We start from the raw sequence: 19854 nt of genomic DNA, 5'->3' as shown, positions 1-19854 counted from the left end.
TGAAACCAACAAGCAAACATACATATTTTCCTGTTAAATCATTTCCACATACCTTTTCTACATACTTAAGCCTTCTGGTCTTGTATATCTTTCTTTATATCTTTCTAACAAGACATGCATACAAAATCTTTTCATATCAAAAGTATATCTCTTTTACCCATAGTTTTTTTTTTAATATTTTTTTCGCCATGTCACTTATTATAAATCTTCTATAACAAACTTTAGCTTAAAGTGTCCTTTTTTTGTTTTTAGATTGTTATATCTTAGAATTTGACTGGCTGTCAATAGAACAGTATTAACCTTGAGTTTTCATCAACAAAGTACAGAAAAGAGCAACTTAATCTTATAATCACAATTCAAGAATTTGCAATGTACAAGAAATGTTTAAAGCACACCAATTAAACCTAATTCAAATTGAAACAAGGATACATTTAACAAACAGTTAAAATTTCTAATTTGATTTTTCTTGTAAAAATCTTTTGATGTCTGGTAAAACACAATTGCAGTTTTTCTGGCTTATAGTGTCTTTTTGTTTTTGTTTTTGTTTTTTCTTTTACCTGATTTTTAATCTATTAGAAATTTTCTCATTTTAATTCTTTCAAATCTGAGTGTAAGTCCTGTTTTATTCTCTCTGAGTTCAACCATGCTTTCCCATTTGTATCCTCTAGTACAGTAAAGCTAAACAATTCTGGTTTTGTTTTTACCTATTTTACACTTTCTTAGTAATTCAAGTGGGGCAGGGGATAGCTAGACTTTCTCTAAAGGGGAAATACCAGAATTTGTCTGTATCAATGTCACATTTTCTGAGAGGCAAGTTTTCCATGGGAAAAACAGCAGATTTGTCAAGCAATTGTTTTAAGACCAAAACTAAATAGTTTTCACTAGTAGCTGATTACCATGGAGCAGAAGATTGAACAGCTCCTAGAGCACAAGAGGCTCCACATTATCAAAGTCTCAGGTAAGTAAAACAAAGGCTGGTAACTTTTCCTTTGTCTAGAGTTGTCCTGTGGGCAAAGTCTGGCTTAGCTGAGACCATGATGACTCACAAAGTTTTGGGTTTTTTTACTGCTAAAATGGGAGTGTTAAAGGGAGAGTTGGCATGTCTCAGGAGTCTCTTTTGTAAGAGATCATGTACTATGGGAGTTAGTCCCTCTAAGTTAGAGCGGGGGAGGGGATATTGTATCACGCTAGGGAACTGTGAGGGATTTTTAAGGAGAATTCTGATGGGAACATTTGGCTATTGAGGGAGAGTGAATATCCCACACTTGAGATTAACAAGAGAGGGGCTAATTGGCCAATTGGATTGGGAAGATGAGGATTGGAGGGCTTGAGATAGTACCAGGCAGAGGGAAGTTGTCAGAGTGCTGGAAGGGCTTGACCATAAAAAATGAATGGATGTTCCAATTTGAGATAAAATGTCATGACCCAATAAGAGAACGGGACAGGATGGGAGGACTAGGAATGAATGAAGGAATGGAAAAGTCGCCAATTGTGCATGACAGTAAGGGAGTCTGGCGAGGGCGCTGTAGAAGTCTGAGAAAGGGAGTTAGGTCCCCAATATTCTCATAGTGCAGAGAAGCTGGCACCAGTATCCAATAAGAAAGAAATGGTCCTACCTGCCACAGTTAAGGTTACCCTGGGCTCCTGGGCGGTGATCCGCATTGGGCCAGATGTGCCAGGGCCTCTTCATTGTCCCTCTGTTGTCGCTAGACCTATCAGGTCCGCATGTTGGGGAGCTGTGGGGCTGACGGTCTGATGGTGGGTGGATGCCAAGGGACAGTCTGTGTCCCAGTGTTCCCTCTGGTGGCATTTGGGACAGGGCTTAGTTGGCACTCTGGGATTAGGACAGTCCTTTGTCCAATGGCCTTCCTGATTATACCTGTAACAGGGGCCTGGTGGTTGGGAGCTCTTTTGTAAGGGTTTTCTTTCCTGTGGCACAGGTGGACTGGTCCAATTAAGAGCCTGTGTTAATAATTGATATTTCTTTGTAATTTTGAGGTCATCTCGGCCATGGTAGGCCTTGAATGCTGTAGCCAGAACCTCTGCCTGAGGGGTCAAGGGCTCCCGATCAAGCTTTTTTAGTTTAAGTCTAATGTCGGGGTAGCTCTGAGAAAAGAAATACATCATAATTAATCTCTGGCCATCCACAGATTCAGGGTCTAGTTTGGTATGTTAACGGAGGCCGTCAGTCAGCCTTTGTAAAAAGGTGGATGGATTTGCATTTTTATCCTGTATGATCTCATTAAGCTTTTCATAATTAATGGACTTCATGGCAGCTCCGCGGAGCCCATGAAGGAGACAATTAATGTACCTGTTTCGAGCTTCAATTCCCACCTCTGTGTTGTAGTCCCATTCTGGGTCCTGATCAGGGAATGCAGCAGCACCTGCAGGGTGGTGATTGTTGGTTAAATGTTCTTGGTCTGCATGTGCACGAGCCTGATCCAGCACTCTTCTATTTTCCTCGGGAGTTAAGGCATTGGTTAAAACTACAAAAAGATCGTGGTGAGTTAGTTGATAAGACTGAGTCAAAATTTGAAATTGTTTTATAAAGGTTGTTGGATGGGCTGTAAAAGAACCAAGTCTGGCCTGAATGAGAGCTAGTTCAGACATAGGAAAAGGAATATGAACGCGGACAATTCCTTCAGCTCCAGCTACTTCGCGCAAGGGTGCCATCGTGTGGCCCTTGTGTGTCTTGGAGCGGGTGAGAGGTGGAGCATAGTGGGGGTGGTCGGTGAGTCAGAAGAAATGGGAGGGGTAGGAGATTCTGGAGGAGGGGAGGAATTGGATGGTGTAGGAGGAGGGGTGAGTGGGTTTCTGGCCGTCCAGTATGGGGGAGGGTCATCTGCCGGGTCTGGTTGAGTGGAGGAGTCAGAAGGAGGGGGGTTGGGGGTGGAAAGACCTTGGGTCAGCAGAAGTATTGGAGCAGTTTTGGTGGTGGAACAGAGAGAGGGCTGATTAGCAAGATAGGAAAAACCCTGGACATATGGGATCTCCGACCATTTTCCTTGTCGCTCACATAAGTTGTAAAGGTCTCTAATTAGACCCGATTCAAAGGAGCCATTAGGCGGCCAGACGTTTTGATTGCCTAATTTATATTGGGGCCAAATTTGAGTAGACAAGCGAATTAGCCATTTGGGTTTTAAATCAAGACCCTCCAAATTCCTGAGTAAGCATCCCAAAGGAGAGTCGGCGGGTATAGAGGAACCAGAGCCCATGACCACTAGGACAGGAGGTTATCAGAAGACCAGACGTCTCCGAGAGTTCTGATAAAACTCCTCTTTTTCTAGACCCAGTCTAGAAAGCTGAAATTCAGTCTCCCGCGAAGGCGTCCCTTTCACGAGATAGGAATTTATGCGAACTAAGTCCCGGACTTAGTTCAGTTGAGTCCCGGACTCAACGGAGGCAAACCCGGTTTGCCAAAACTGAGGGACAGAGGACCTGGGCCCTGGCCTTGTCCCGGACGTGGTCCTAGTGGGTGGTCTGGAGTCTGGGGTCCCCGCTACCCTGAGGACTTCTCAGAAAGGAGAACTTACCCAAAAAGGTGTGGGTCGGAAGATCAGTAGGTCGGTGATGGCTGCCAAGATGGCGACGAGGAGAATGGTCAAGGATGTCGGGCGGAGGTCGAATAGGGACGCCCTGGAATCTGGGTTTCAGGCCCCAGGCGTTTAGCCCGTGGGCCTGGCAATCCCAGATCCCGCTTCTGACACCAATGAAAGGGGTCTCGAGCCCCCTTTGGGCGCCCCCTCCCAATCAGGTCACTCACAAACCGAGAGGTCCAGCAGGAGATCTTTATTGAAGGGAGTCAGGCAAGGTACAAAGGCCGGGAGGTGAAGAAAAGGAGGCGGGAAGGCAGAGAGAGAGAGAGAGAGAGAGAGAGAGGGAGGGGAGGAAGAAGAAGCAGAAGAAGAGAGAAGAACAAAGAAAGGAAGGTCCTTTTATCAGTTTTGGGGTGGGCTATTGCTTATTTATGAGGAGTGGGTTACTTTTAACCTATCACAGGCCAGGTTGCTTTTATGGGCCCAGTCCTGCAGACACAGGTTTCAACTTTCCTGGACCACTGTGGCCTTGCGGGGGAGGGAAACCAGAGATAAGGGCATGAGGTCATTTTAGGAGCCAAGATGTACCAGGAGAATGCAGCCTGTGAGGCGGCATCACAGCATACTTTAACATGATCAATTCCCTAACAGATTCACCAACTCTCACCTGGGAAAAGAATTTTCAGGATGCGTCAGTAAAAGAGGCATGAGGAGGATTTATTAGAGTAGAGATAGGAGGCACTCAAGAGCAGAGTACAAGGGCCCAAAGAAGATACAATTGGGAACTGGGTCTTTTATGTGTTTTGAGAGGTGGAAATCTACAGAATGCGATAATTTTTAGTGTCAGTATCAGACTTGGCCTTAGAGGATGTGAGAGGAGATCTCAGCTCAGCTGGTAAGTTATTCCTGTGGGAAATGTCAAAAGGGTGGTCCTTCAGGGGTGAAAGAGAGCCATTTGCAAGTAAAAGGGGATGGACAGGTCCATTTGCAGCTGAAAGGGTGTTGCTCAGGTTTGCCTTTTCTAAGGAAAAGGAAAAAAAGTAAGTCAGGCTTGTATTTTGAACCTGTGGGTTTTTGTTTTTTTTTTTAAGTACAATTTTTTAAAGTTTTGATTTCTTGGTCTCCTTTCAGCCTAACTTTATTTCTTATATCCTACCTCAAAATGGGCATCGAAATTGCCTATTGTAAGCCCTGCCAGACCACAAAGTTTCATTGAAAATGGACAAAAGGGCAAATGCTGCTGGTAGACTTCTCTACCAGGCAAAATGTTCCCAAAGGTCCTACATTCTAAAATGGCTCCTGTTCCTAAAATGGTTCCTGCTTACAGAAATGAGCCACTTGGTGGTGGTGGTGGGGTGAGACCTACCTTCTCTGGAGAAGCAAAACCTAACTTGTTGCTCTACCCTGCTACCCTCATGGTGCTCCCCTTCCAATCACCTGGTATCTGGTTGCATACCAAGCAACCCATCCAATTCTCAGCTCTCATGATACTCTCCCCACTGCACTACTACGTAGACCAAACCTCAGTTAGTCTGCTCTCTCTCTCTCTGTTGTTTGATGCAGCCCAGCAGCTCTTTCCTCCAATAAAGCCTTGCCTCGGATGCTCCTGTTTCAGGTCATTTTCTTTTAGCTGCCCTTTTCTTTTAGCCTCACATTTTTTTGTGTGTGGATTAGCTCAAAGATTGCAAAGTCTCCAAGAGCCCACATTCTTGGGCTAGGAGTCATTTCCCTCTAAACATACCTGAAGGTATGACCAGATTTATTTGCCAGAGGTATAGCTATTACTCAGAATTTTAGCTCCAGCTGGGAGTGGTGGCAAATGCCTATAATCCCAACAGTCTGGGAGGCTGAGGCAAGAGGATCATGTTTGAACGCAGCCTGGGCAATTTAGCAGCTTAGCAACACCATGTCTCAAAAAAACAATTTTTTTAAACTCTGGTCATATATTTCAGTCCAAAGGGAATAGGTACAATCCTCAGTACCCCCCACCAGCCCCACAAAGTATAGCTCCAAGGTTTGATTGGTACTGTACTTGGCGTGCATAACTAAAAATGTCAGAGGGACAAATAACACAGCAGACATAGCATGTGAAACCTGTCTACCCTCCTGTAGAGCACAGACTACATATAAGAGAATACAGAACAGCTGGCTTTAAATTTGAGGGAGAATGCTGTTTGCCTTTTCATGTTATTTATTTACTTGCCCTAGACTTTGAATTCTAGTGGAAGTAATCATGATGTCAACAGTCATTGAAAAGGGGCTAAAAGGTGGTTTTGTCCTGTCTTTCCTCTCTAGCTCACTTGGCCACATTCCCTCAAAAATAAGCGTTCGTGTCTGTGCAAGTGCCCTGGTGCCAGGCGGTTGAGCTGCGATTACTCACTACCCTGTAGCAGTCTGGTGGGCCTCTCATACCTGCATGCAAAACAGAGCAGTCTCCCTTCTTCTGACATCTTCTCTCCACCCTTGGCTTCATCATTAACAGAGGACAAGGCCAAAGCTGGGTAGATGACAGAAAATGAAAGTGATCATTTCTAGGTAGAAGACTAATAGATGAAATGCAAGGACCTAGGAAAGAAAAAAAATCCCAACCCTCTTTGAGGGTGAGCAGTCACCTTTCAGCTCCTTGGGTAACTGCCATTGCCTTGGTTAAAAGCTCAGCATAGCTGCTGTAGGCTCATTAGAACATAATAGTAAACACTGTTGTTTTATAGTTAAAGTATATTGAGTGCCTAGCATATAGTACATATGCAGCCATTTATGAGCCAGACTTACATGTTGAGCACATTTGTTGCAGTCACTGTGCTAAGCCCTTTGAATGCATTCACTGACTAATTTCGTGCTCACAGTGACCCTGTAAGGTCAGCCCTGTTTTGTTTTTTTGTTTTTATTTTTGTTTTGTTTGGTTTTTTGTGCCAGGGTCTCACTATGTAGTTGAGACTGACCTGGAACTCACTATGTAGCCCAGGCTGGTCTCGAACTCACAGTGATCCTCCTGCCTCAGCCTCCCGAGTGCTGGGATTACAGGCGTGCACCACCACGCCCAGCATCAGCCCTGTTATTCCCTTCTTTAGCTATGGAGACCAGTGTTCAGAGTGGTTGGTACCCTGACCAGGTCACGAACAGTAAGTGGCATCTCAGAATTCAGGCAACTCTGGGAGACTCCAGAGCCTGTGAACAGTGGCATGCAGAATGAATGGGGCCAAGAGCTTTTCCAGGGGAAGAGCTGAGGAGACTGTTAGTTCCAGTGACCTGAGAGTGGATCCTTTCTGTTGGTTAGATGGCCTTAGTAGGTGTCTGTAGAAGGAAGCTGAACCCTGGTGTTTCTCATTGGAAGGAGGCAGATCCAGAAAAAGCTAATCCTTATAGAGAAATTGTGTACAGTCATACATAAACTCACTACTTGGTGTAAACAACCTGTCTCTGGTGAATGGACTTGTTCAAGTCTCTAGACTTCAGTAAGCAATAAATTTTCTTAATTTTTTTTTTTTTTTTTTTTACTGAGGCAAACTTTGAAATAGATGCAAGAAAAATAAAGAGAAGGACTTTACTAACAGCACTCAAATATACTCGGTTTGGTACATTTTGAATCAACAAGAGTTAAAGACACCAGAAAGGAAATTTGAATGCATCCCCCCACCCCCTTCAGTACTTCTGAACTTTAGGGCTTCGCTAGCAATTACTTTAGATCCCTGGGGTCTGGGATTCAGCTTAGTGGTGCTGCTGCCTGCCTCACAAGTAAAAAGGTCCTGAATTCGATCCCTGCTACTGAAAAAACAAAAAAAAAGATTTTAGATCCCTGTGTCTTGTCTGGGTGAAGTTACTTGTAAACCAGTATGACATATGCCCCTGTCAGAAATGTTTACACCCATGACATGGAAATTTCTGAGTCTTCCTAATGGGGTGTGGAAAGTACATACGAAGTTGAGAAAGCTGTAACTTGTTTGGCTCCTGAAGATAATTGTCTAAAAAAAATGTGTTTTGTTTTTGTTTTGATTTCTGTTCTTTTCCTGCATCAGTCCACAGTTTGGAAAGAGCTGTTGTTAGCAACTATCGGGGAGCAGTTCACAGACTGCGCCGCAGCAGGTAAAGAACCCAGGCTCCGGCCATCTGTGACTCCTGTCTGTTTGGCCCCTGCTTGTTTCGTACAGAAGTTTGATTTTATGTGTTAGATTTTCTGCATGCTTTGAACATGTTCTTTTATGTGATTGTAGTGTTTAGTAGGGGATATATGTGTATATTTACATATGTGTATAGTCAACTCTTATCTGTGAGTTCTATACCCACAGATTCAACCAACCACAGATCGCAAATATTGTAAAAAACAGATTGTGTCTGGATTTAAACATGTACATATGTTTTTTCCTTGTCCTTATTCCCAAAACAATATGGTACAACAACTGTTTACATAGCATTTTTGTTGTTCAACCAATCACAGATCAAAAATATATATTTTATAAAACAATATGGTATAACAAATGTTTACGTAGTATTCATGTTGTATTAGGTTTTCTAAGAACAGTAAGTCCTCGACTTATACACGTTTGAGTTGCAAACTTTCACAGATTCAAGCAGACCTTGTATTATGAACATTCATAAATGTGAACGAATGGCAGAAGCAGCTCACGTGTGTGCCAGATGTTGTCACAGCTGTGCGGCTGTGCGCTCACTGCACCGTGTGACAGTCTGTGCTGTAGCTCAGTGCTCAGTCAGAGCCCAGGATTCCTGGAAGCAGGAGGAAAATCAGTGGTGAGGTGGAGGGGACTCCTAGGAAGCCCAAGCAGTAACTGTGGACACAAGGTGAAAATGATTGAGAGATTGGACCGAGGCAAAAAGATGGTAGATATTTCTCATTCTTATAATATGAATTGTTCAACCACTGGCTAAATTCTAAAGATCAAGGACAAGATCATGGAACATGTGACTTTTTTTTGTGCTTTACGTTGTATATTGTGTCAGAGGTATTTAAGACTCAACTGGGTAGGACATAAGAACAAATTCCACTTAGGAAAATTCTCCCAGAATGGAACTCGTTCCTAAATTGGAGAGTTAGTTTAATCTAAAGATGATTTAAGGTATAAGGACGGTTCTATGAAAATATTGCAGCATTTTTTATAAGAGACTTGAGCATCTATGAATTTTGGCGTGGAAGGGAGTACTCATAGATACCAAGGGTTAGCATAGTATACAGAGTCAGACAAAAAATGTATACATCAGGAAAAGAAAAGCTTGTATAAATATTTTAATACTACATTTATTGAGATAGCATGAGATTAATACAAGTTATCTTTGGCCTCTACAATTACAAGAGATGTTTAAAATTGTGGCCATGAGCTTCCAGACACTGATTAGTAGAGTGGACTCTATATAATACCTACATATATACATCTATACATATTTCATTTCTAATTCAGTATCATCCCAACCATCTAGAATGGCAGAAGGAAAGGGAGACTGCCATAGACAGGCTCCTTACACTATCGTGGCAGGTCTCCTCTGGCTGTTCCTCTCTTCCAGGAAGGGAAAGTGCCGTTCGTGTCCAGCAGAGCTGGAGGTAGGCAGGCATGTGTCCCTCTGTCCCTCCTCATCACCCGCCCTTCCTGCTGTTCATCTCCTGGTACGGTTGGGTTGAGAGGACCGTCATGGTAGGCAGAGACGTCCCACATCTGGGGAGAAAACAGTCCTGAGGACTTCTCTGCAGAGACTCTCTTCGAATACTGAGTGGACTTCTGAGAGCCCCTTTAAGCACTTTGCTGTGTTTTTGTTTTCAGTGCTGGAAAAAGAACCTAGGGCCTTGAGTGTGCTAAGCACTTGCTCCCATGCTGAGCCCCTCTGCCAGCTTCTCTAGAAGCACTTTTTGTTTGGCTTTGTGTTTAACATGAAACCACTCTAGGAGAAGTGAACTGCTATTTAAAGTTTTGATTTCTCCTAGGTTCCTCCTTCTGAATGCTTCTGAGGTAAAATTTAGAATAACTTTTCTTTTCTATTCAATTTTGTTAGGTTTTTTAAAAAAATTTACTCTTGTTGTTTATTTTTGCTAGTTGGTTGGATCAGTTGGCCTTTGACCTCTTAGCTGGGACTGTTTCCTTCCCAGTCCTGTGCAAGTTCACATTCATGTCTCTAGCATTTCTGTAGTTCCACTTTTTTTTGCTTATATCTTAAACCATTTATTATTCACTTATGACAAAGCTTAGGCTGAGATAAAATTGTCTTAAAAATGTAGAGTCTTTCTGCTTCACTAGGGAGTCATTAAAAACTTTATAAAATGTGACTCAAAATGTATCCTATATATACTAATAAACACATAAATCCCTAAAGAGGAAACGTTCTATATGATGATTTCTGTTTCCAGAGCTAGAGAAAATAGTATAAGTAATAATAAACATCCAGTATTGAGTCAAGAAGTCAATTGTTCTGTGGCTGACTTGGGAAGCTGACTATTAACTGTTAACCATTAGCTCTCCCATTAACTTGCTCTGCCCCTTGAAGCAAGTCATCTAATCTTCCTGAACCATTTTTCTGTCACCTTTAATGGCTCCTCCTGGCTCAACTGTCTTATGCTGCCTGTACCCAAAAGTAATCCATGTTTTGCTGATTGATTCCACTTATGAATATTGCATGTTTGCTGATGGACCTGCCTTTGTGTAAGAGCTGAGATCTTTTTACTGTGCCACTTGTGAAAGGGCTGTGCTCTTAGCAATGCCTTCTTAGCAAAAGCCAAGCCAAAGTGGAGAAATAGCAGTTTGGCATGTTCAGCAACCGTCAGTTACCTCGCCCACTGACCCCAAGGTCTCCTCTTTATGTGAAGATTTTATTTTTACATAACATTTTTCATTGAGCAAGTGTACTTTTTAAATATAAATTTAAAAATAAGAAACCTATACTTAAAACATTTTTTTCTTGATGGGATACTAAATTTCTGAAGTTGGCCATGATCAGATACAGTATGAGTCTTGTTGGGAACTTTTCATTTTTAGTGTGACACAGATACAGGAAAGTCTACACATGAGATGTGTAGGAATTTCTTAACACTGACAAAGTGAGTACTGTATATCCCTGTGACTAGCCCCCGGAATCTCCGTCTCCTTCCTTTCTTCCAAAGGCAGCTACCAATCCGACTTCTAGCACCCTAGTCTGATGCTGCCTGTTTTTTGACATTTATATAAGCAGAGTCCCTTAGCGTCAAGTCACACACATTTATCCAGGATCACATTCATTTAAAAAGGGCAGAAGGAAAAGAAGGAGAAGCGAGGAGGGGAGAATGGAAGAAAGAAGGAGTTGTTTCACTGGTGATGATTTGAGTAAATTAGATTTGCCCTTATTTAAATCATACTCTAACATCACAAATGCTTTAACCTCCAGAAGACCATTGGAAACACCGAGGGCATGAATATTTAGATTTATAGAGGTTAGCAAATTAGGCAAAGCACATTACCTGAAGCTAAATTTCCTAGTTTTGGTAATGCTCATCTTTCTCATCTTAATGAGTGATGCCAAGGGTGTGAGTGCAGAAAGCCGCCCCTGCCTCATTAATGCTTGGTGAAGGTGAAGGCACAGATCAAAGTCTAGACCCCCATTGGTTCTCTGCCCATGAGTATAAACAAAATTGCTACGGGGGCACAGGTAACAGGACAACAGGCCTAACTATCCAGGCACCATCCTCAAAAGTCTGCAAGGCAGCTCCAAATCTAGAATTTCATTTAAAAAAGCCTACATGAATCAGTACAGAAAAAGAGATAATAGATTCTGTAGTAAGCCTTACTCAAAAGATACATACTCTCACTGTAACCATGGTAGTAAAAGATGGTCATTGGTTCTCTAGCGGACAGTAATACAACCTGGAGGGGATTGTTAGAGGGAAGCACCAGGTTGCAGGAGGAATGAATAGGAAAGGAGCAGACACGCAAACCACAAAAAGTAGGTATGCACCTGGGAACACACACCGCGGGCTCTGTGAGTACTGGGGCAGAAGGCAGTAGCCGCCCAAGGTCTCCAAAAGCTTGACAGAAGTCAGGAGAAACTCTTACTGTTCTTGACAAAGACAGCCAGGCATCGAGGAAAAGTTCATTTAAGTTCACTTGGCTTTCAAAGGGCAGGGAATTATGCAACCCATTTTAGAAAAAGTCTCATCAAAACAGGGTAAGAAATAGAAAGCTTTGGTAACGTGTTTAAAAGGGTAAAATTACTTATCTGGAAAATGCATTTGGCTGGAACACTTTGTTTATCTAAATCCCGGGAGAAGTGTGATGTGAGTGCTACAGCTTTTTGCACTGATTTACTTTTTTCCAGTGGTTCGCCAGGGAAACCATTATTTATTACAGGTTTTCACGCCCCTGCCATCTCATCCAGAACTTCCAAATAAAATAAATAGCTGCTTAAAAATAATTAGACTTGAAATTGTCACTCATATCTTTTTATTTCCTGTCGTCCCCTCAGATGACGAAGTAATAGGAGTCAGCACCAGTGTTCGCGACCGTGAGGATGTCATCCAAGTCTGGAATGTAAATGCCTCGTTAGTGGGCGAAGCCACTGTTTTAGAAAAAATCTATGAACTTCTGCCTCACATATCTTTTAAAGCTGTATTTTATAAACGTAAGTGCTTCATTTCCAGTTATTACTTTCTAGCTTGTCCTGTCATACTTTAAAAACAGAAACTGTGTTGCAAAGGAAGTGAAGACAGAATCACTTAAAATTCTAGAATTCAGAAAATAACTAAATAAAACACATTTAAGTGTTTTATTAAGTTTATTACCAGAAATTAAAATGAGATTTTTTTTTTATTCTTGCCTAACCTTTTGTATCAGAATAGGAAATTCACATTGTATTTGTTATTTCCAAAATTTAAACCTGAATTTAAATTTGTCATTCCCAGAAAAAAAAATTACGTTCTGTTGGAAACAACAATAACAAAAATGTCATTGTGTGAGCTGGCAGGTAGATATTCAATCATCCCTTCATAAACAGGGATTTATAATGTGTAACCTCTGTATGTGCGGAGGAAACTCATTCAGAGCACAGGCATGATTGAATGTTCTACTGAAATGCTAATGCTTCCTTATTACTGATGCCTGTGACACAGAATCTAAAGAGAATTCACACATCGTGGTGAAATGCTAACAGTACGAATAGGTGTGTGGACCCATTGTTTCCATCATGATTCATGTTCATTGCTTTTGTGTGCTCTTTTGAAGAAAATCATCTTTTTCATAATGAAAACATATTACCATTATTAAACCAATGTTTGGTAGATCAAGCTGCAGGTTATACTTCTAATAGTTTCAGAAAAGGATTGACAATCCTTCACAGATGTGATAAATTTCCTATGTGCCAACTGTACCTGAAGTCATAAGTCCTTTTTTTAAAACTATGATATTTCATCAAATCTAAGATGTTCATGATGATAAGATGCCCCATTATTTTAGAATTACTAAGAGAGAGAAAAACAATTATTCCAAAAGTCTTCAAATATACAAGGAAGGTAGTGTGGGCAAGGATCGTCTTAGAATTGCTGAAATGCACTGCATTAATGTCTCACTTTTCTCAACTCCTTGCCAAAAAAGGATTTTAAAAATTTAGTTTTGTCTCGTGATTGCCCTACAATGGTAGCAGATATGAAGACTCAAACCCTCCTGTAAGAAATCACATGGTGACCGGCCAGCCAATGACTCAGGCTTTCCACAGACTGAGCTGGCCTATAGTTCTCAGAGGCACCAATCCTCTGAATTTTACAGCACTGCATATGCTGCCTATGGGGTGTGCAGTATGAAAATTGCAAATCGTAACTATAAAAGCTTTTCATATATACTGATGAAATAAGAAAACTCACTAAAGTAGACATTCATTTATGGAATAAATATTTTTGCATTTATTAAAAAAAAAGAAAATAGCAAATTTGTTGATCCATTTTTATTTTCTAGAGATCATTGTATTCACCCCAAACGTTAATTACGAAAGGAAATGTGACTCATTGACATTTGTAAGTGGGCTTTTGCTTACCCCTTTGGAAGGTAGTTCACACTTGACTCAAAGGAGGAGAAGTATAGTTGGATTCAATAAGTCAGGCACTCTGGATCTTTGTCCCTCTTCATTTTTGAGCATAGGTCACAATTTCCCATCCTTTACTTTCTCATCCTAACATTGAGGAAGTTGGTCTTCGATGATCTCCAAAGTTCCTTCTACTTAGGATTCTGTGAATACATTTGCATGGTACACATTGGCTAGCAGCAGCTCAGCAGGATGTTTTGTTAGATGATTCAACTACAGAGCAGTTAGGGTACTTTTGGGGGCCATGATAATCAGGTAGGACTGACCAAGGGTGGGATAATGATTCACCTCTTAGCTATTGTGATAGCTGGGGGAAAGAAAAAAAAAGCCAAATAGGTAAAAAGTTACAACTTGGCCTGTTGAATCAAGCTGAATAGACACCCTAAAGGTAGATGCCACTGTCAAATTTGTGAATAAGGTGACAGGTCTCAGTAGAAATCATATTTTAATGGTGCAAATTAACATTTCAAAACTTAAAGATTATTCGAGTTAAATTTTGAATTGGCAAAAGCAAGCCATTTTCCTTATTTTGCATAAAGCAGGCAGTCCTTTACTCAGCAGGGTTATGTACCATGTGCTGCAGAGTAATTTAGAGAAGTGTGGTCCGGGCAGAAATTTGTTTCACAGCATGATTTAGAAGTGGCCAACTCATGCTTTTGTTTTGTCTTGTTAACAGTATCCTGGTTTAAGTATTCAGAAGTTTATATAAGCTAGGTGACTGTAGATTTTCCATGGAGAAATAATTCTGGCATATTCAGTCATGCCATCCAGTGGATGGATAGGATTGGGCCATTAGAAATGATATGATTTCAATATGGATTGAACATTCGAGTGAGAAATTCACAGTATGTACACACACACACACACACACACACACACACACACACGCCAGTTCTATCAAGTTCTTCAGAGCAGCTGAATTACAAATGTCTTTCCCTATGTGTTATTTAGAAGAGGAGCTGGAAAGTCAGGAACCTTGAGCCAAATATGCCCCCTCTTCCTTTCACCCTTTCCCTCCTCACCTATTTATGTATGGGTGCAATAAAGAACAGTTTTTAAATATTTAAATAGTTGGGAAAAAATCAAGAGAAGAACTGTACATTGTGAAACAGGAAAACTACTTGGATGTCAAATTTCAGTGTCCAGGCGGGGCGTGGTGGTGTACCCCTGTAATCCCAGCACTCAGGAGGATGAGGCAGGAGGATTGCTGTGAGTTTGAGACCGGCCTGGGCTACAAAGTGAGTTCTAGGTCAGTCTCAACTATACAGTGAGACCCTGTCTCAAAAAACCAAATATCAGTGTCCATAAATAGTTGTGTTTTTTTTTTTTCTTTTGATGGTTGGGATGGAACCCAAGGCCTCATACATACAAGACAAATGCTCTATCACTGAGCTACGTTCCTAGCCCCATTGATTTACACAGATGCCCACTTGAATTCATATTTTCTGTATCTGCCTTATAGCTGCAACTCTCAGAAAAGGCTTGCTGCCTCCTGGCTCAGCAGACATTCTCACTCCCCATTGATTTACACAGATGCCCACTTGAATTCATATTTTCTGTATCTGCCTTATAGCTGCAATCAGTGCTACTCTCAGAAAAGGCTTGCTGCCTCCTGGCTCAGCAGACATTCTCAATCATTCCTGTGGGCCTTCCCTGAAGCTGGCAGCTCGCCCCCTGGTGGAATGGTCTGCACCATCTCTTCTTGGCCTTAGACCTGGCCATATTTCAGCAATGGCTGCCCCATATTCACACCCAAAAGTAATAAAAATGTGTGGACAGTCCATGTCTTTGGATTTATAATTTTGTATATCAACATAGCCATCATTCTGTGGCTCCTCTACCTAACCCTGAGACATATTTTACTGCAGACCAAAGCTTTTTTTGATGGTGGTGGTACTGGGGGTTGAACCTTCACATTGACCTACATCTCCAGCCTTTTTTTTTTTTTTTTTTTTTTTTTTTAAATTTTGAGACAGAGTCTTGCTAAGTTTCCCAGGCTAAAATCAAACTTTCCATCTACTTGCCTCTCAGGCTGTTAGAACTGTAGACATATGCCACCACACCCATCTTCCCAATCTGTGTTTTGGTTTTGGTTTAGTTTGTTGTTGCTATTGTTTTGTTGTTGTTGTTTTGTTTTGTTTTGTTTGTTTGGGGTTTTTTTTTTGGTACCGGGGATCAAACTTGGGACCTGAGGCAGACGGCGGCACCACTGAGCTAAATCCCCATCTTGTTTTTTTTGTTTACATCTGCCCTAAAACATTGTTATTAAAAACAAAAAGACCAAAAAAAAAAAAGTGAAGCATTTGTAATTATAACAGTTAGAAACATTTGATTAAATTAGGTCAGATTTAGGCCACCCTTAGGAATTTGACCATCTCAATATAATCGTGGGAGCTGAGACGTTGTCCCTGACATTTTAGCCCAGTGAAGAGCCCTGCTGGAGTTCACACGAGAGGGCCTTGAGAACACCCAACAGTAGTGTGAACAAGTTAGTCCATATTAAAAACCGAGAGGTAGGAAGGGCTTCAGAGGTGAAATGGACCCATCTGTCTGTCTTTCTAGAACGACATCCACTGCCTTTGAGATGGGGGTGGGGACGAAGCATATAGGATCTTGATCACCCCTTGCTTTGTCACACTGTGCTTCCTCGTGATGGTTAAGCAAATCAGGAAGTGGACTTTCAAGCATGGCCTTCTGCCGCCGAAGAAATGTTCTGTGTTTCATAGGTCTCCCGCTTCCTGTCTCCCACTTACATTTCTCTTTAAATCTTTAAAAATATTTTTGATTGCATAATTTTAAAATTCTAAATTGCCTAATTATAACCAGCAGTTTTGCAAGCCAGATAATCAGCCTGAAAAATCCGTGTGGGGAAGACCCCATCAATTTTGTGGAACTTAATTTCCCACAGAAGGTGTTGAAAGTGTTGGAGGGTGGGGGGATGTAGTTTCTATCACTCTTGTGCGGTATTTGTTTTATTTTATTTTTGTGTTATTCTTAAAGATAGGCTTGTGAATGGCTCTGTCTCTGGTAAGATAGGCTCCCTTCCCATGCATTTTGTGGGGTGCACTTGCCTGCAGCATTTGCCTGAAGCCCAGCATATTCTCTCATCAGCTTGTGGGGTTGAGTCATCCTCCCAGCACAGCAAGAAGAAACAGGCAGCATGCCCATTGCTTGTTTATTCCTTGTTTTAATTTTCATTATTACGTTTCTCAGGAAATGCACGCCTTAGCTAACAGTTACTGGCAAAAAAGGTATTTGAGTTCTTGCCAAGATTTGGGGAAGCTGAATGAGATGCCTAGAGGAGGGTTGGCCCATCCTTTGCTTAAAGTTTTCTTTCCTTTTTTTCTTTTTTGTTTTTTTCTGTCCTTTAGCCCATGAAGAGCATCATGCTTTTGAAGGTGGACGTGGAAAACACTAATTGCACTCTGTAAAGAATTCTTTGTCCTTTGCTGATTGGTTTTGGAAACGGTCTTAACAGGAGGGAGAGTGAAGAGAAGACTTGCCGAAGCCCGGTGCTGGTCCATTTAGAGTGGGTTTCTGTGCTTGCAGATTGGGCAATTAGGACTCAAAGTGGCAGGTGGGGGGGATGATTATGTGGGTTTCTACCGTCATATTACTTGCTTTTTAAAAATATATATTTTTTAGATTTCTAAATTCTCTGTTCTATTCACTCAGATTTTTTCCCTTTAAAATTCCATATTCAGGCTAATTACTGTTTTCTACACTCCCCTTTCACTGAAGCACAAGAACTTGGTTTCCCTTTCAGTAGCTCTGTTGTACCTACTTAATGAGAATATATGCATAATCATAACAATCCAGCTTTTGAAACCACATTGTACCAGGAGGAACACTAGCTTGGTGAAACATGTCTTCTGGTTATTTGTTGTGACATATTCCTATGTGCTGTGAGCTGGGCATTGTTTTTGTTTTTTGTTTTTGTTTTTGTTTTGTCCCAGAGGAAAGAAAAACAATATTTAACCTGATTTTGCATTGACAAGGTAATACCTTTTATTTTCCTTTACAAACTGATTTTTAGTGATATAAGGAAAATAATATTTGGTTTGGCTAACAGAAAAACTATAAACACAGTTTAGAATCGGGATCAAACTCTAGGTTTTTGGATCCTCTGTGGAAGTATTTCTTACCAAGTATAGATTTGGCCTTTTTCAGCGGAAGTCTTAAGAGTAATAAATAGCAAGGGATTTCTCTAATAGAAAACTTGGTATTTCTGATTTCAAGTTTCCAAAGTTTAGATATGCTTACCCTTGCCCACTTAGAACTTCCCAAATCGATTCTAACACACTGGGTTAAGTAATCCCTCCTTCCTGCTCATTTTATGTCATTTCTCATAATCAATGGCCCCTCCAGCCTGGACAGCTTTTCCTTCCATTTCATGTAGGAGCAGGAAGTAAAATGTCATTTCCAGGATACATGTAAGCATTCGCAAGAACTCGGAATACCTCCTGTCCTTATTAATTGTTGGAACTCTTCATATACATAGTGTTATACTACCAAAGAAGTACTGGTTTTAGTAGATGGAAATGGCCACCGTCTGGAACACTGAGATCGCTCAGAATACACCATGTCCCTCCCTTGATTTTGCCAAGCTTCTGGGAACTTTTACCTGAGGAAGGGCAGAGCTATTGGAGGTGCCTTCTCCTGCTGACTTATTTTAGGAGTCACTTGGATTTGTGTGCACTTAACACATTTCTCAAGAGTGATGCCTTTAGGATGTCACTGCACCCAGGGTTTTTAATACTTCTTGCAGTGTTGACCGGTAGAGCGAAGTGGAACTGCTCCGAACCGCCTATATATGTTTGTAAAGAGAGTTCTCCTTTCAAACATTGTAAATGACTCCCAACAATATATATTTATAAGAGTTGTGCCCTTCCTTTGGTTTATTAACCATACCAACCATAATAATAATCAACCATAGTTTTTAAAATTGCTTTTTTCTAAACTTGAGTTTTTTCAGCAATTTCAAAATGAGGTCTAAGGATACAGGATTCCTTTAGCAAAAGCCTGGGACTTGTTTTTCTAAACAGTGTATATTTCTTTAAACATTCTACTTGTTTTTAAATTTTTCCTCAAGGATTTAAAACAATTATTCTGGACATGAATTGAAAATTCTTTTTGTAACATAAATATTTTTCTGGTAGATTAGAAAAAAGATATAATTGATTTAATAATTGTCATATATTTCCACAAGTAGATGAATTTTGAAGAATTTTTATTTTTGAATATTAAAGCATTTGTGATGACGTGTTCAACTTTTGCATGTATGAAGCCTTTGAAGTAAAAATAAAATGAAATAAATAGGAATATTAGGCTCATGTTAATGTTTTCTAGTTTCTATTGTTTATGATCATGGAACCTGAAAAGCTCACACAGTAGATTTTCATCCCATCGAACTTCTGTAACTATTTTTGACCCTTTGGAAAATACCAGCTGTGAGGAGGATTTAATTTGCCTCATGTCAGGAACCTATCATCTAAATTACTTGAAGAGTAGATTTTGTCAGATTTTGCTTTGGAAATTGTTTTAATTGAATATTTAGTCATAACAGACTTTGTATGAACTAAGCTGATTTAATCAGTTTTAAAACCTCTCATTATCTTCTTAGATTAAAGAAGCTAATACTCTTTGAGATAGAAGGAAATCTTTTGGGGGGCATGTGACTGTGTTAGGGCGCCCCACCCCTCGTGGCCAGTGCTGGGAAAAGTGTAAAATCCGGGTCCTTCTAGTCAAGTCCCTCCCGGGAAAGCCTTGTGGTCTCCACAAAGAGCCCTACAGATACCAAAGAGCTCGCTCACTTGTCTTGTAATTCCTCAGGGTCTGTGAGGCAGAACAAGGAAATCTGATTGAAGCCAATATGTGTCTTCTGCTCTCCAGACTGCCACATCACAAATGCTTGTTTACATTGGGAAAGTTTCTCCTGTTAAATAAGAACAAATAATTCCCTTAGAGCTCGTCCATGAAGCCTGTTGTAAGCATTTTCTGGGGTGCTGGAGTACCCCATTTTAAGATTTTTCTCCTTTACCACAGCTTTCCCTCATTTTTGAAATGACATTATAGTTTATAGCAGATGTGTACATTTAAGATAATGTTGCTATCAAATTGATGGTATAATTGACAGAGAAGAAACATGAAAAGGAAAACATGATCCATTAAACTAAGGTTAAGTTCCCTGCCCACCTTACCCTTTCTTTACTTCAGCTGGTGTCCACACTCTGCACATGGTCACAGACTTTGTTTGAAAAAAACTTTAGATGTAAAT

The 19854-nt window shown here is 40.8% G+C and overlaps 1 protein-coding gene across 2 annotated transcripts in view; it reads left to right on the top strand.

Annotated features, from left to right (window-relative positions):
* The window catches only part of Eif4e3 (eukaryotic translation initiation factor 4E family member 3), a 55008-nt gene extending 36154 nt beyond the window's left edge, over positions 1–18854 (top strand). For both annotated transcript variants that reach the window (XM_019209351.2, XM_019209352.2), the window contains 3 exons: positions 7553–7619; positions 11970–12125; positions 16949–18854. In XM_019209351.2, coding sequence (XP_019064896.1) covers positions 7553–7619; positions 11970–12125; positions 16949–16995 — 270 coding nt within the window. In that variant the 3' untranslated portion in view covers positions 16996–18854. The remainder of the gene's footprint in view (positions 1–7552; positions 7620–11969; positions 12126–16948) is intronic.
* Positions 18855–19854: the final 1000 nt, after the last annotated feature.

The sequence above is a fragment of the Fukomys damarensis genome, unplaced genomic scaffold, assembly GCF_012274545.1.
Source record: "Fukomys damarensis isolate Sample0158 unplaced genomic scaffold, DMR_v1.0_HiC HiC_scaffold_28, whole genome shotgun sequence".
NCBI lineage: Eukaryota > Metazoa > Chordata > Mammalia > Rodentia > Bathyergidae > Fukomys > Fukomys damarensis.
Note: the sequence above shows the minus strand (reverse complement) of the source record. Positions and strands in the feature narration are given on the sequence as shown.